The sequence below is a fragment of the Populus euphratica genome, unplaced genomic scaffold (genome assembly GCF_000495115.2).
Source record: "Populus euphratica unplaced genomic scaffold, PopEup_1.0 scaffold35.1, whole genome shotgun sequence".
NCBI lineage: Eukaryota > Viridiplantae > Streptophyta > Magnoliopsida > Malpighiales > Salicaceae > Populus > Populus euphratica.
The window spans coordinates 2,104,546-2,122,573 of NW_011499860.1; the positions used below are offsets into that span (position 1 = coordinate 2,104,546).

General features: G+C 31.3%; 2 protein-coding genes across 5 annotated transcripts; both read left to right on the top strand.

Moving 5' to 3' along the window:
- Nucleotides 1–14: 14 nt before the first annotated feature.
- Nucleotides 15–1,537, top strand: LOC105124626 (RING-H2 finger protein ATL54-like). The gene has a single exon (XM_011024719.1). The coding sequence runs from the start codon at nt 84–86 to the stop codon at nt 1,170–1,172; it is 1,089 nt and encodes a 362-aa protein (XP_011023021.1). The 5' UTR covers nt 15–83; the 3' UTR covers nt 1,173–1,537.
- A 10,210-nt stretch (nt 1,538–11,747) lies between these two features.
- On the top strand, nt 11,748–16,616 carry LOC105124627 (cell division cycle protein 123 homolog). Of its 4 annotated transcripts, none has more exons than XR_842093.1 (3): nt 11,748–12,070; nt 14,871–16,053; nt 16,593–16,616. XR_842093.1 is itself a non-coding variant. In XM_011024722.1 (3 exons), exon 3 carries the CDS (start codon nt 14,902–14,904, stop codon nt 15,910–15,912), a length of 1,011 nt encoding a protein of 336 aa, XP_011023024.1. In that variant the 5' UTR covers nt 11,748–12,070; nt 13,447–13,551; nt 14,871–14,901; the 3' UTR covers nt 15,913–16,161. The 4 variants fall into 4 exon arrangements, 3 of the variants coding, with proteins under 3 accessions (XP_011023024.1, XP_011023023.1, XP_011023022.1); XM_011024722.1 differs by lacking the exon at nt 16,593–16,616 and adding an exon at nt 13,447–13,551 and having other exon boundaries at nt 14,871–16,161; XM_011024721.1 differs by lacking the exon at nt 16,593–16,616 and adding an exon at nt 13,480–13,551 and having other exon boundaries at nt 14,871–16,161.
- Nucleotides 16,617–18,028: the final 1,412 nt, after the last annotated feature.

Sequence of the window (18,028 nt, forward strand, 5' to 3'; positions counted from 1 at the left end):
TTGTTTCTTCCGATCCTCTCTTGATGTTCCACTCTTTCTCTCTCCAAAACCAAGCTCAAAATTCTGTGTCGCCCTGATCTTTAATGGCTCTGCAATACAGAAGGTTGTTGTTCGCGTCTTACGATGATTGTGTCGCATCATGTCAAGCGAAAAATTACACAGAAAGCTGTAAATCAGAATGTTCAGAATTATTTGGTGTCGACTCCTCACCACAGCAAAAGCTTGGCAAGATTGCATTGGCAATGATTGTGTTATCAGCTGTAACTGTTGTTCTTGCTACTTGTTATGCTATCTATGCCAAGTTCATAAGACCAAGAAGAAGGAGATCAACACAGCGAGAAGATGAAGCAGAAGTAGAAATAATTGAGACCCGTGATCAGTTTGCGGATGAAGATGAAGGTCGTGTAGTTGACCATCCAATATGGTACATCAGGACAGTAGGGTTACAACCATCTGTTATTGGTTCTATCAGAGTTTTCAAGTATAAAAGTGGTGATGGTCTTGTTGAAGGTACTGAATGTTCTATTTGCTTGAGTGAGTTTCACGATGATGAGAATCTTAGGTTATTACCAAAGTGTAGCCATGCTTTTCATATCCCATGTATTGATACTTGGCTTAGATCCCATACTAATTGCCCTTTGTGTCGAGCTCCTATAGTCACCAACACAGCCATAGCAACATCATCACAGGCTAATCTTGATGATACAATTACTGGAGAAGAAACCAGGATTGAAGTTTTGGAAGAGGATCAAGAAACTGGTAGACAGATGGAAGGTAGAGATGGTGGAGTGAGGGTTGTAACAGAGGTGGAAAGTGAATTACAGAGTGAGAATTTGGAGGAGGAGGATGGGATACAGCCACTGAGAAGATCAGTTTCTTTAGATTCTTTGTCAGCTTTCAAGATAATTCAGGCTCTTGCTAATGTTCATCCTGCAGTGGAATCTGATAGGAATTCAGATACCAGGAGGGCTGGCGGGGGGAATGGATCCAGTGGAGAAATCGTTCAAAACAGAGGTGGCGGAAATCAGAACTTGATAAAATTCATGGCTACTTCTTCTTTTGGGAGGTCTTTTCAAATAGGCCCAAGTTCATTGAAGAGGTCAATTTCTTGTAGTGGGAAATTTTTCTTGTCAAGACCTCGCCGGAACCGGAATTCAGGTCTTCCTTCATGATGCTTTAGATCTTTTTCATGGACTTCTCTGTCAGGTGAGGAAAATGCAAGCTGGCATGTTTTGAAATCTATCAACAAGCAGTGAATTTCATAGGTTTTTATAATATAAATGCAACATATACTATAGTAGTAATAGGACAAAAGAAGCTGAAGTTTTAGGACATCTCAACGGAAAATGAAAGCGATCCAAAATGGGATCATATTGGGCTTGTCACAGTTGGAGTTTTCTGAAAAAGAAACATTCAACTGTGAGTAAAACGTTTTGTCTTAATGAAGTGGTTGTGCTTTTATCTCATCTTTTTTTGTGTAAAAATTGCTGCTGCACATCCATATTTCTGTTCAAGAAGAACAATACTTGTACTTGGCCATTTTCCTGCTGCCTTCTTCCATAACTCTTAACCTTGTTAGTTTTGGATTATGAAATTTGTGAAATTCAGCCTAAGCATTGCTTGGTCCTGAAGTCAATACGAGCGTTGATTTTCCAGCCCATTTATTTACTTTTCTCGGTTGCTGATTCCAAAAACAGCAACGCCTTGTTCCATAATCAATGGCTGAAATCGGCTATTCAACTTGCCAACAGCATTCCTTGGTCGGTCACCAATCTACTTCACATTTCTTGGTCACTGATTCCCTAAAACAGCATTACATAACTGTATTTTGTATGAGCAAAATCAGTGGCTGAAATTGGCACTGCCAGCAAGATTTGTTGGGTCACCTATCAGCAGTAATTTTCTTTGTATTTTGTTTGAAAATCTGCGGCTGAAATTGGCAGTATCAACCTGCCAACAACTTTTGTCGGTTCCCTAGTCGGCATCAATGGTGTTACGGTCCTTACGGACCATATCATAATCCACACCACAGTAAGTCATCCAGCTATGAGAGAGGGGGGCCTTGGTTTTACTATGACGACAACTTTAAAGCCATCAAGTCTTAATTTCTGTTTCATTGAGAATTCCAAAGTTCCATAACTTTTAACCTTCATTAGCATTAGAAGCAAAGTTTTTAATGTCTGTGATGCAGATTGAAGCCATTAGACGATAGCAAAGTTCGCACAAGCTATTAGAAGAGATCGGTGTAACTTCCGAAGGAAATCCCTCGTGTTTCCACTTCCTGACATTTGACTTTGAGTTGTATGGTTTATGGATCATAAGATCAAGAATTGTTTGCCACAACGAAGGCATCGGTTTTCTAACAGGGGATTGTGCTTTATTTTTAGCCAAACTATCGCTCAGTCATTGGTTCCAGACGGCTGAAATTGCAATGCCATCAACTTGATTAGTTGATCATCATTAATCAGCACCAATATAATTCTCTCCTTTTCTTGTTTGATTTTTGCGTTGGCCCATCATGTCTTTAGCTAACTATTCTACTGTACATTGATGTTTGTGAAACTCTGTTCCTTTCAAAATCAGGTGATCAATCATGGAGGGCCAGAGAGCTTGCTCAGGTCATGATTGATTGCTGTAAATATTCTTTGATCTATCTGAGGAGGAGAAGCAAAAGTCTCAAGGGAACCATGTACACATCAGCGAAGCCATGAATTTTTCATATCTTAAGCTATTAAATAAATATAGATTTTTTTTAAAAAAAATCAATTATTAACTCATATATATAAATTCTTAAAATTAACATTAAAATTTTAATTCAAAAACACTATCTAAAATATTAAAAAATAAATTTAAAAACATATAAAATTAAAATTAAAATTAAAATAAATTTACTATTGAAATTACATCCTATGATATTTTATAAAATATAATTCATCTATAATCGAATCTATTATAACAACTCCTCAACCAAGATAAAATAATAATCTCATATCAATTAAAAAATAAAATAATTAATTTTTTTTCTCTCAATTCCTCATTCTTTCACTTAATAATTTTTTAGATTAGTGTTTTATAAGTTAGATTTTATAAGTTTACAAGGTTATTCTCTCACTTTTCTTATTTTTTTTCTTGAATTTTTTATATTTTTTTCTTACTTTTCTCCTTTTCTCTCTCACCTTCTCTTTTCTTTCTTTTTCTATTATGCTTTTGCCTAATCGGCAACATTTAAAAGAAAGAAAAAGATGATTTGTTTTATTTTTTAATAGCAAATAACTAATTTATCTTTAATGAGTCATTTTACTTTTATTTAACGGTATTTTAGTACTAACAAGTTTTGTTCATCCTAAAATTTGAACAAAATTTTATTCAATATATTTTAAGATCTCTTGATTTCAGCATAATATTATAATTGAATTAAAAATTATGTTCAATAAAATAAAACTAATTAAACTATGATTTTTTTTATTAAATTTATGAATTTTTTAAAAAAATTTAAAGTTTTAACCCAAGTTAAAATATCATATTAAAAAACTCCACATATATTTTTAAAAATTTTTAATAACTCAATAAAAATATTATAAATATATTTATATAAAATTAATTTAAAAAAAATTGATAAAATCTTAACCTGTACCATAGCGCACCCAAACTTTTAACCCTTGCATGTATGCGACCCAGTAAGGTGTGGAATCAGCTTTTGAGTGGAAAAGGTTTCCTTTTGGAGGGATTTTGTCAAGCTTTTTGCACATCAGGCGTGTTGCACACATCTGCCAAACCTGCTGGCCTCATGTATCATCAAACTGTGGGAAAACTTGATGGTTTTGGATACGACTTCGAGTTTAGGAAATTGTGTGCGACGATTTCTTAACTGTGGAAAAACTTTTCCATTTGTCAAGTTCTTAAGATAAAAAAAAAATAAAACTCAAAAGTTTTTAGTTTGGCTTTATTAAATGGATTCATTACAGTACTCCAAAAGAGTTAGAGAAGTATCAAGGTAGTTCCTGGAAGGAATATCAGAAAGCTTGGATTGAACATGCAATGGGGTTGCCTTCTCATTCTGATCATGGCCTGTTGACACTTCTAATACAAAATGGTTACGGTGGCGTTCAGTTTCAACAGAGACGGAGGTGGGCCAACGCTGGCATCACCCCACTTTCAATTAGCCCATAGAGTAGAGACATATTTTTCAAAACCTTTAAGCTTATTGAGATATACCTGTTGCTTTTATGGAGGAAACAGTCAAAGCATATATACATGGTGCGTATAAATGCGAATATTTTCAGTGCATTTGATTATATTTATCATAACCTGACCAGCACAGCAAAGGGTTGCAAAAATCTAATTTGCAGGTCACATCTCAATTCCCACGTCCATATGTCATAATATTGTTTCTGTCAGAATTTCTACGCCGGGGTTCACATGGACAAATTCTCTCACTATAACAGTTGACAGTGATCGGCGACCATGATAGGTAGAGGGCCAGGCTTAGCAAGTTTCAAATATGTTTAGAGCCGTTTCTGACTTCTTTGGCCAATGTAACCATAAATCTTCAAGTAAATAGTCTACTTCTGTAGTGTAAGAGGGTGATATATTAAAGAATTATTTTATTTAAAAATTTAAATTATTAGATGAGATTTTAAGATATGATTTATATTATTTTTATCATACTTTTTCAAGTGAAAGCCCTTTGAGCTTGAAACTTGCATAGGTCTAGATTACCTTGTGTTTAATTTTTTTTATTAAATAAATAGGGATAGTAAGATTCGAACTCGTAACCGCTTGGTCATCAAGGCTCTAATATCATGTTAAAGAACCATCTCATCTAAAAACTTAAGTTATTTGGTGAGATCCCAAGATATGATTTATATTATTCTCTATCACGATATGACAACATTTTTAGGTACTTTTTATGCTAAAAAAATTCAATAATTTCCCTATTCAAGTTGTAATAGTTAACCCTGTCGTTCGATCCCTTCAATGAGTTGATTGCCAAGTCTTACAATGTGTATGCTTTAGCCAACCACTACTAGAAATTCAACAAATAATTATCCATAATTTATTTTTGTTAGTTTATTTAAGGTCATATTTATTGGTAGAGTGTTTTCCATTACCAAAACTGTTGATATATATTGATAGAAATAATTATAGAATTCTAGATGGAATAAAAAGAATAAAAAAACAAAATGTGTGTTGATGTGTAAATTTTTATGGATAATTTTATAGTCGGATTCATGAGTTATTATTTTTTTAAATTGAATTTGATGATTTCTTTTTTAATATTCATGAAATATATAATTGCTGATTGAGGAAGAAATACAGGGATGATCCTTCGATTCGATAAAAATCAAGTATACGGACTCTTCAATACTATGGTCAAGAACTTGCGAGAGGCTCATAGTGCCTCAACTGTTAGAAGCTCCCAATCGGTATCGAGCATCCGGTCTCAAGAGTTCGTGGCTTTACAATAATACATGACTCATCTTACCAAAAAATATAAGCAACTCTCAGCAGATTAGGAACAATTCCACCAAGTAGTCATGGACATAAAATTACAGATGAATACTATATATGCGTCTCTTTTTTGGCTGTATGATCCTAGAAATGACTAGCTTCCTCCTCCTCTAGTGTCGCCACTATTCTAGTTTAATTTTTATTTGTATAAATCAAATTATAATGAATATTTGGATTTTATATTATTCAATTTTATTTTTAAATATTACAGTTTTATACAATTTTATTTGCTTAATTATTTTATTATTATTCTATAAAATGTTATTTTTAAAAATATTTTTTAATTATCACTGACATTCTTACAGATGAAATCATTCTGTTGATATTTTCTAGAGAGTTGTAAAAACTTTACTATATAGCCATAATTACTAATGAAATAATTTTGTTGGTGATGTAATTATACTAATACAGATGGAAACAATTGATAGATATATTCTAGAAAATTAAAGAAAAAAGTATAGTATACGGCATTAATTCCGATAAAAATATACCAATGAAATAATTTTGTTAGCATATTTTTATTAGGGAAAAAAATTCTGGGAAAAAAATTCTGGCACATATTTTTTATTTGTCAACCTATTAGTTTTTAATTTTTTTTAACAATAAAATTAGGGATACATAATGAAATTACAAACGAATGGTATTAACAGACGCATTATGTATTATGTTGGTGAAGTAGTTAGTAAAATTTCACCAACAAAGCGGTAATCTCCCGCTTACGGAAAAGTTTTGTGGGTAAAAATATTAAATGTTGCAGTGAACATGCCCTTCAATTCTAGGCCTATTCTGGAGTAGATTTGTATGAATCTGCTGCTTATGTAGTTCGGAGAAGGAGAGGAAACATAAGATCAATCATGAATCTATTTTATAGTAGTTGTCTTGTTCATTGCAGGTGTTCTCTTTGCTAGCCAACAAATTAACAACATGAGCCTAGATTCCGACCCTCTCTTGCCCCATTTTTAAAATCTTCCAAGGCCCATATAGAGTGAGATAATTCTGTCATAGAAGTAAGGTTTGCTTGCAAATTTCATCTAAATGGATGCCCTTGTCTTTATTTTTACCTGTTCAATTCCTGAACGAATATATAGACAGAAAAAATGGCTTAATTAAAAACTACAATAACATCAACTATCTATATGTTTGATCATGATTTCAATTTCATATCATTTTCGAGACTCAGTTTCTATGAATGTTCGCTCTCCACAAAAGTTGTGGATAAAAGAATTTGAGTCTCTGACTCCTTTCTTTTGGCATGTGCTTTAACCGACTTGGAAAAAAACGCAGCACCAATTAAGTTGGTTCCTTGGCCTCAGCGTGGCCATAATATTTATACAGTTCACGAGACTCATGTCATCTCCTGCTCTCCTGATTCAAGTCTAAATCCAATGAAAATTAGGATTCAAACCTGAGTACGTGTATATATATATATATATAGAGAGAGAGAGAGAGAGAGAGAGAGAGCCAATATTTTATTGCATTGTAACCACTGCAGCCCTTTCTTTCTCTGTATCGTGCGATAGGCTTTTTCTTTCCCCTGTCCAGAAAATCTGAGGCACTTTTTACTACCTTTTGATCAATATGAAAATGATTCAAGAAAGGTTTCGATCCCTAGCAGCAAAGTTAAACTTGAAGAAGCAGAAGAAGGGTTACGAGAAGCAAGTGCCTATATCAAGCAAACACTTTCCAGTGTATGTTGGTGAACTAGAAGGAAATCTAAAACGTTATGATGTTCCAGTTGCATGCACATCTTCCATAATCTTCCAAGCTTTGCTTCGTCAATTCGATGATATCCTAGCAGTAGACGAAGGGCCAATCACATTATCATGCTCAATACAGATGTTTGAGTCTGTCCTCAATCTTTCTCTCGACGGGTTAAGAACAGAAGAGGTGAAGAAGTTGACAGATTTCCACCACTAACATTGGAGGTCGCAGCTTCGCTTTATTTTTCCTTTGTTTTTTTTTTCCTAGTTTTAACAAAACTTGGATGTAAATTTTTTTCAATTTTCTAATCTCTATAACGTATTTTTCATTGATATGTGAGAAAAAAAGGATTGCCGTTTACACCAGAATCAATTCAAGAATTGATCCTCTGTATTCAAATTGATCTCTGATTCCTTTGGGAAATTTTCAAAAATTGTTTCTTTCTAGGGTTATTTTTCAAAAAAGCTTAACTAGTTGGAAGGCCGGCACATCAACAAAAGCGATTATGGATCATGACTGTGTTTCATAAAGGATCCGGTTTATAACCGATAAACTGGTTGCATGAGATTAATAATGGAAATTCGATTTTCCTATGGACAAACCAAGGTCACCCGTCACCCTACCTATAAAAAGAAATAAAAATAAAAATAAAAATAAAATTGAAATATTATGGAGAATTTTTAATATGATTTTTTTTGTAATATTCTTATCACCTTTTCTTATCCTAATTGTCATATATAATCTTTAAAATAAGAGAAATAGAATAATCTATTTATTATTTTATGAAGAGATATCAAAATCTATCAAAAAAAAAATCTAAGCAATTGTATTTATACTAGTGCTTGACCTAAACCCTAATTCTTAAAAAGAAAAAATATTAATACATAATTATAGAGTTACTATAGAATCTATCTAATATTAAAATTCCTAAACTAAATAAAAAAATAACTAAGAAAAAATAATTTCTCAAAAAACTCGTTCATCCCTCTTTCTAATGAAATTTTTTATTATGTTAAAGTTATAATTATTTATATTTATAGTATTAGGAGAGAGATATGAGGAAAAAAAAATTATAAAAGAATTTCTTACACCTGAAGCAGGCTTTTATCTAGCTATTTCTGAATATCAAACTCAATATAAAAACTCTGGCAATACCATGCCTTGAAAATGAAAAAAATAAATTTTTAAGAGATTTTTTATTTTAACATTTTAAAAGTATTTTCAGAAAAAAATTATTTTTTTACTTCAAATTAATATTTTTTTAGTTTTTTCAAATCGTGTTAATTTTAAAAATAAAAAATATATAATTTTAATATATTTCTAAATAAAAAACACTTTAAAAAATAATAACAACCATATTTTAAAAAATCATAGAAAACAACTTTGAAGGGTATAGTTTAACTAATTAGATTATAGATTTGTTTTTTAGATGTTATCTATTCGGTCCTACAAATCTAAAAATTACTAAAAAATTATATCTTTATTAATTTTAAAATTTATTAAAATATATACAAGTAGATAATATCCACGATAATTAAAAATAAAAATTCTAGAAAACAGATAATGAACATATGGGCGTAAAGTGCTCTGAAGGTTCCTTTAAATTCACCAGAGCTGTTGCTCCAATATATATATATATCTTTTCATCTTTACACCCTGTTGCCACGTACTCTCCACCAATCCATGCAATGCGAGTCACTTCACTCTACACCACAAGGAAGAAGATCCTTTGTGAGACCAAATATTAGAAAGCAAGTCAAGTGCTTCTCTCTCTACGAAATTTGCAATACTTCAACAGGAAGAAAACAATTTAAAAATATGTGAGTGATGCAAGAGATTTTGTAAGAGCTGAGCTGCAGAACATGGAGTTGATGACGATGAACTATGTGGAATGTCTAGAGAATATGTTCATGATGAACTAGGAGGACAAGATCAAATCCAAAAAGTTCAGATGAGTTTCGTAACAAAAACATATATAATTTTTATTTTTTATTGGATTAAACTGAAATTTTACAACCATGAAATATATTGTTTTAAATTGTTTCTATTTTCGGACTTTTTCTTTACTTTCATTGTTGTTTTAGGATTCTTTTTCCTTCCCATCTTACGTCAGCGCCTATTTAAACAATTACATGTTATTTTGAAAAGAGTTTTATAAGAACATTATTCAAAGGTTTAGAGTTCTCTCAAGCCCTTCTCATTTTTTCTGTCTTCCTGATTTTCTTTCAATCTCAATTATAGAGTAGACCCTTTGTCAATGAGGCTACAGGTAACATAAGAGTCGTAACAGTCTGGTGTTGAACAGAGTTCAACCAGCCTCTTGTTTACATATCCATGCCGGTTCTGATGAATGCTTCTGTTCCCAGATAACAAGTTTCTCATCATCCTGTTTTTTTTTTTTTTTTTAATAACTAAATAATAGCATTAAATCGCCAAAAGATGACGGGAAGGGAAGATACAAATCTGCAAAACACTCAGGTTTAGCAAAAGAAAACAAACGAAGAGGAGAAGACCAGGGAAACCACCAAAAAAAGAGAAAAAAAGAGCAACAGATCAATCAATCCTGCCACCAATGTTTTTGTTCAGAAACCTGTAATAAGTGAAGTGTTTAGGCTTTCATCTTTTCTACTAACTTCTACTCCCTTAACCAAACATCCTTGCCTGTTTTGAAACTTCTTTTTTTTTGTTTTTTTCCTTGCAATATTGTTGAAACTTTCCAAAAACTGAAGGGGATGATCACAGAGCAAGAGAGAATAGGAATTACTGCTTAACTGATCCTTGGCGCATGCCGATACAAGAGATCTAATAATCCGAATGAGCAGGTAGAGATCCTACCAGCTTGTATATGGAATGCATGTATTTATATACTCACCAAAATCTTTACGCCATGCATGCAATAGAAAACAAACAAGAGAACACCATGTTCATACAAGCTGCAGGGAACCATTCCTGGATGATTTATATTATATTGTGATTTTTCTATAAATTTATATTATATTGTTTTTACTAACAATTAATTATATATACCAAGCATTAAGAATTTGGTATTTAAAAATTATTTAACAGTATTATTAAATTAGACCCAGCCTAACAGGTCGACTTAGGACTCGGTTAACCCGAGGGCTAGACCGATCTTGACTTGTTAAAAAACGGGTCGGTACAACGACTTGGTCAAACTCGATTGACTTGGCTGGTCAACCCCTAACTGGATGACCCAGATGAGACCCGGTCAAAACCTGGTATTTTTTTTTCTTTCAAATGTAAGATTTGAACTCATTAGTACATATATTCTATGTTCTTAAAAAAAAATTATTTTTTTTAATATGGGATTTGAAATTTATTAGTATATATATTCTATATTCATAAAAAAAAAACCTATGTTTTTTTCAATATGAAACAAGAAATTTTTTTTGTTTAAATACTATAACTTAAAAATTTAATATAACATCTTTTTAATATAGAATATTTAAAAAATTTTATTTGAAATTTTATATGAAAAAATTTTAAAAATGTATAGCTTATATTTATATGAATTTTTTTTAATTTTCTCATATAAAAAATTAAAACTTTAATTTATTTTAATTTTTTTTAAATTAATCCATAAAATTCGAGATTATATTTTTTAACCGGGTTAATCTACAAATTACATTTAATAACTATGATATTTAAGATTCCCAAACTTAAGGATTTTATATATTTTAATCAAATAATTGATAAGACGTGAGGGTAGTTGAGATATTTGATTACAATATATAAAATTACCAAACTTTGTGAAAAGTTACGTTCCCATGATGAAAAATGAAAAGTAGATGATAAACTGGGCTCCACGTATATTTTCATAAATAAAAAAGAAATCATGTTTTTTAAACCTGAACTGATAAATTAACTTGAAAAACCTATGAGATAAAGCCTAATTCAAGTCATATTTTTATTGAATTATTTTTAATATTGATTTGGCCTTATATATGACTTAGTTAATTTTACCAAACTTAATTGAATGAACACTATAAAAAATAAATAGTAAATAAAACAAGATAATCTTGAACAAAAATAATAAATCTATATTGATTTAATATCGCACAGGTTGGTCTGAATTTGAGCCCATTTAACATCTCACAACAGTATGGAAGAAACTGTGAGCAAATGTGGAATGAATGACAAGTAGTTTATAAAAGGCAATTTAACTCATAGGAATTACATGTAGTTCAACTAAAACTCGTTTATCGTGGTTATTTTTTTTTAGATTAAGTTAGGTATCTCGGTTAGCTTGCGTGTATCACGACTAATTTCATATAAGTCTCCAGTGACCATCATCATATGAGTAATCAAGGACTCAAACTTGAGATCACAGATAGAATAAATTCTTTAATCTCAAATCCTTTCCATTTAATCACCACCTAAATAATTATTTATCATAATTATTAAAAATACAAGCCGATAATTTTATAAGTTAATACATATATTTATATAACATGTAAAATTAGGTTAAAAATTTAGAAACCAGTAAAATCAGTTGAAATTAGTCAAAATCACCCAAGCTCCGTGAGTCCCCCGACACTCCACCCACCCCCCAATCTTCCCTTTCCCCTTTCCCAAATCTCAAATTCTCAAGTCTCAACAACCAGCAGCCGGCGTAGCTGGTTCCACTCTCTACGCGCCAGCAGCGGCATAAGTCATAAACAATCACCAACAGCGCAGCAAAGATTAATCTTCATTTTGTTCTTTACTTTGTTTGCCTCTGGTGTGAATCTAATTGTCTCCAGACTCTCCACTCTCTCAGCTGGTTTTGCAATTAAATAATCTTGAAGTTGCTGTTAATCTTGCAAAAAGAGGAAATCTTCCTGGTGCTGAAAATCTGGTAAGTGGTAAACACATTGTTTGCTTTTAACTTCGGTTGGATATTAATTGTGTTTTGCTATTAATACTCATCTGCTTGAAAGAGGAACAAAAGATTAGCTTTGAGATCGTCCCTGTCTGTTGTACTGCACTGCTCTTAAGATTGTAATCTTTCCTTGCTAGATGCTTCTAGTTCTCTCATTTCATCCAAAACTATCTGTATATTTCTGCACTCTATGCTACAAAAGCTTTGATCACCCCTGCAATCACATATATTCAACTGCAGTTTTTAGAAATCTTGCATGAAAGAATTAATGGAAGAATACAATTTCATATGAAACTAGTCCAGCTGACGTGGCTATCTAATTAATTAGTATATACCTTCTTAATCAGGGATATGTAATTTAGCAGAAAGGTAGAAAGATTCCAAAATAAGCTTTTAGCAGCTGGAATGCTGGATCCCTTTTGATAGCTGACACTTCTGCTGGTCATCTGCCAACATTCTGGCTATTTCTCTGTGCACACCAGAAAAAAGAACAAAAGAAAGCATGCAATAACACATGGTTATATGAAAATATTTGAATTCTAAACACCTCAAAATATTGTTGGATCTGTTTGGGGCTTTCAGAAATTTTCTAGCAGTTTTCTAGTTGGGGTTTTACTTGTTTATTTATTTTTACGATCTGTTCAATTGTTGAATGCTTGGCTGCTGAAAAAGCTGTGAAATTTATATTCACTTCAATTCACTTTGTGTTTAGTTAGAAACAGTTTGAGATCCCATGAGAAAAAAACAGTGTCTTTCTCGATCACCCCCACGTTACTAGGCTTCAACTCTTAAGAAGATAAAATAGAAGGAAGCAATGTGATATCGATAAAGCCAAGTGATGACAATTGAAGCTATTTAATTGATTAACTGTTGGGAATAACCCTAGTGGGTATCAATCGGTCAAAAGGTTTTATATTAGATTGTTTGCTTTAGGTTTGTTAACTTTTAGTTAATGAAATTCTATGGACATAATTATATTATATTGTATTTTTAAGTTATTTAAACTATGTATGAATTTTTATTTGAATTATATATTTTAAGATGTTTGGACATTTGTAATGTTTATTTCACTTTTATTTAAATTGTGTTATATTATTATTTACTACTTGACTGGAATTGTCAAAATATAATTAGTTAAAATATTTTACTTATGATTTTACAATTTGAGTTTACTATTCAAGTTTATATTGTATATTTCGTGTCGTGTCAAAATAGTGCTTTTAACAACCTTGTCATTTACCACTTCATTATCTAATTTCCTATTTTATCCCTGTCAGTGACTCACAATCCCTGTCAATTACAAAAGGCAATTTAACTCATACCCTTTACTTCCCGTCTTTCTTCTGCTATAGAAACTTCCAGTTTCTGCTGTAAAACTTGTGAAGCACCGGCCTTTCTCCACACAAAGTTCCCTCTTGCCCACCTCTGTTCCTCTAAAATCACAACATTGTACACACGTAAGAACGAGAATCACTCTCTCCCATTTGAGTTTTCTATTTAAGATAGATGATTCTGCTTGTAGGATTTCTACAAGTTTGTCTAAAGTTCTAGTCTTTATGGATTTTGCTTAACATGTTTAAGTTTGATTAGGAGTTTATGCTTTCATCGTTTATATCTGGGCTGTTTATTTTCTTGTTAATTCTTCTATTAACGAGCAAAAATATCCATTTGTCTGAATAATACTGGTCCATGCTGTTGGTATAAGGGGTATTTTGGTTAGGTTGTGTGAATTTTTTCTGATGAGATTGATTGTGTTCTTTAAAAAATAGAAATTGTAGAGGAAATGCTTAAATTGTGAATCTTGATGGCATTACTGTAATATTTTTTTGTTATTTGAACTTGGTTTCTATATGTTCTTGTTGATGCATGAACCTCACATTGAGATGTTTATGGTGTCTATAATTTAGTTGACAATAACCTCATGATCAACCGTTCATAGGCAGGTGAGACAAATTAGTTTGCACTTGGTGAGTAGCTATGTTGATTCCGGTGCAACACTAGCAGTCTTGTTGTAATCTAACCATCAGCTTATAAGGAATTGGTTTAAGCAGTATCTATGACGTTGCTATAACATGTTGCTTGCATTCTTTGAACCGCCAATTGAGTTGGTGATGTTTAGTACCAATGCTGCTTATATTAGCTCTCAAATTGTATTGTAATTGCTCCTGCATTTGTTGATTGGATCGGCTTTGCAGTTGTAGAGCTTCAGTAGATATAAGCTTTTGTTTTTGGAAATTCAAAGATATAGTGATGATGGATATTCCAATAAATGTAGCCTGTCAAAAAAATTGGAAAACATTAACTAATTTTTGTATGGAATCTGTTCCCTTGTTATGAAAGCACATCCTATTAAAAGTTAGGTCTAAATTTTCAATGTTCATTCTTCTGTGGATTCTGATTTTTATATAAGAGCAGCTCCCTGGTTCCTGTATTTTTGTTATATATGAGCTGCTTGTTTGTTATGGAACCTTTTGATATTGGTGCTTTGTAGTCATTTTTATGGTAGCTGCCACAGTGAAGGTGTCCATAAGAATATATAAAGAATTAGCTTAACATGGTTTTATCATTAATGGTTGTTGCATGATTTATGTGGGAGCTCAAACAATAATTGACAGTGATTGTCATATCCAATGATCACTTAGTATTCATTTTCTCCAAAAGTGACCTTGGAGGAATCAAGTAAATCCATCTAGTAGTAGATTAAGTTGAAAGCAGAGAATACAGAATGAAATAATATGATAGTTGCTAATCATGTTCATATCTTGTTATATACCAGGTAGCAGGAGAAGCAACTAAAGTCATTGACAATGAAGGAAGAAGATGTGAACCGATGCCAGATTCAGGAATGGTACCCAAAATTCAAGCCTGTATCTATCAGAACAGTAATCCATGAACTTCCAGAATCTTTTGTTGAGTACCTCGATGATGATTCAGGTCCTTTCCTCCTCCCTCTTTCTATCTCAGGCGAAGATGCCTTGCCAAACAGAATTCACAACCCCATAGATGAAGAAGACTATCAGGTGTCAGAGGGACCTGGAGATGAATCTGAACAACCTCCATTGCCCCCTTCCTTCCCTGAACTTGAATTGAATATTAAGGAGTCAATTAATACCCTAGGAGGTGCAGTTTTTCCTAAGCTGAACTGGAGTGCACCAAAAGATTCTGCTTGGATTAGCACATCTGGGACCCTTCGCTGCACTTCATTCAGTGAGATAGCGTTATTGCTGCGGTCATCTGACTCATTGGTCCACGATTTGTGCCACGCTTATGATTCATGCATTGACAAAACCTTGTCAAGACCCCCTAGTTTCTTTCTTGCACTTCGCAAGTGGTATTCATCTTTCTTGCCTGAGATGGAATTTCGTTGCTTTGTTCGGGGCCACCAGCTAGTTGGAATCTCACAGAGGGAGGTCACTACATTTTATCCCACTCTCCTTGAGAAGAAAAATGACCTTGAACTGTTGATCAAGGAATTCTTCACTGAGAACGTGAGACAAAAATTTGAATCAGAACATTACACGTTTGATGTTTATGTGACAAAGGATGGGCGTGCTAAGATATTGGATTTTAACCCATGGGGTGCGTTTACACTCCCACTGCTTTTTACTTGGGAAGAACTGGAGCAGAATCTCAAGGAAGTGGAGAATGTAGTGGACTTCAGAATCGTGGAGAGCCAGTGTGGAATCCGTCCAGGTCTGAAAACAGCAGTTCCGCAAGATTATTTGGATACCGGTCCAGGGAGTGGTTGGGATCAATTCTTGAGGAAGGCTGACAGGGAGTTGCAGCAGCAGAAAATGGCTCCTGGAAATGGTGCCTGAGGTTTCCTTTTCATTTTTGACAGAGGTTGCTGTGATTTTCATTTATCCTCATTGATTTCATGTGTTCTGTAACGAGCAATCAGTAGTGTTTGTTGGATCTAGTAATGTACTTTTGCCCAGCAAGAGACATTTGTTGCAACAATTTTATACCTGGACAGTTTTCTTCCGGTGCTTTTTTCATATACGCAATTCTACTTTCTTATGTATTACGTTCACCCAGATATTTGTAATATTACATTGATTCTTTTCCATGGATTGATAGCTTAATGAGAAAGTGAGTAGCAGCACAAAGATACCATAGTTCTGAACTCCCATAAGTAGTTTTCTTAAGGGGTGTTTAGATTTGAGTTTTGGCCTCTCTTTTAAAAAATTAAAAAATTAAAAAATTGTATTTTGTTTTAAATTATTTTTTTAATATTTTTAGGCTATTATAATAATACGTTAATGTTAAAAATAAATTTTTAAAAAATAAAAGATAGTATTTTGATGTATTTTTAAGTGAAATTTTTTAATAGTTTTAGATAATTTAATGTAATGATGTTAAAATTAAATTAAAAATTAAAAAATTATTTTAATTTATTTTTAAATAAATTTTTTTTAAATAATTATAATTATAATTTTTTGTGTAAAATTAGTCTCATGGACTAAGAAAATTTTAAACAAAAAAAAAATGTTAAGATTTTTTTTCAAGTGGTGAAAAAAATTGCAAACATTTATTAAAATAGGTAGGGTTGAATGAACAAATAAATTCAAAGAGGGATTGTAACACCAACTAAAGAATTAAAAAATATTTCCAACACTTGTGTTGTACTCCATCATTCAATTTTGATTCCATTGAAATAAAATCCTGAGGAGGACATTTCAAAGAACACTCCAACTTTTTTTTAGTTTTTACTATTCTTTTCCCCTTACATCAAACCATTTCTCATCGCAAACCTAAAACATATCGGTTGCTACATCAAAATCAAAATCAAACCAATTAATTCAATGATCTTTCCCTTCAATTATTGGAGCAACATTTACAATTGCATGGTTATCCCCAGAAAAAGGGGGAAAAAGAAAAGTACATTTAAAGAAATAATTAATATTGGAGTGATGACTAATCACGTCTAATCCCCCCTAGTTTCTTTCACACTAAACTCAAATTAGATTTTTATAAAATAAATATTTTTTAATATCTAGAGCATTTTTACATTGAGACTAAAATCTTTTTCCATTCTTAGCAGATCATTCAAAACTAAACGTATGTTTGCACTAAATTTATTTTTTTCACGGTACTTTTCTAAATTTGAATCGAAATTTAATATCATAAACCACCTTAAAATCTTGAAATTCATAAATAAGTATATTATTTTTAAAAGTATTTTTTAAATTATAAATAATTCTAAAGTACTAATACTTTAGAATTATTAACAAATATATTATTTTAATTTTTTCAAGTAAAAAATAATTATAACTACAAAAATAAATATTTACAATCACATGAACTACACCCCCACCAAGGCAAAAGTAATTATAAAAGTAGAATTATTAAATGTCAATGGTTAGAAACGTGTATATATTAAATTGAGTGAAAATTATTTGATATGTTAAATTGGAATATAGTTGATCCAATTTAAATTCAAGTGAGGCTTAGTTTAATTTAAGAATAAATTTAAAATGATATTTTTTATTTTTTTAAATAAAAATATAAAAATATTATTTATTTTAAAAGAATGTTTGAGAATATAATAACAATTGTTTATTAAAATGAGTTAATTTGAAAACATATTAAAATAATATTTTTATTTTTAAAAAAATATTTTTAATATTAGCACATCAAAATGATCTAAAAATATAAAAATTAAATTATTTTAAATAAAAAAATTATTTTTTTATTAAACACCATTTATAATACAATTTTAAATAGCTCTCAATTTAACCTACTCACCAACCATGTTTTATATCTATTATATTAATGTTTAGTATTATAGTAGGAATTATTTTTTAAAATATTTTTTAAGATATATTAAAATATTTATTTTATTTTTTAAAATTTATTTTTAATATAATATATTAAAATAATTTAAAAATAACTAAAAAATAATTTAAAATAAATTCTCAATTTTTTTTTAAA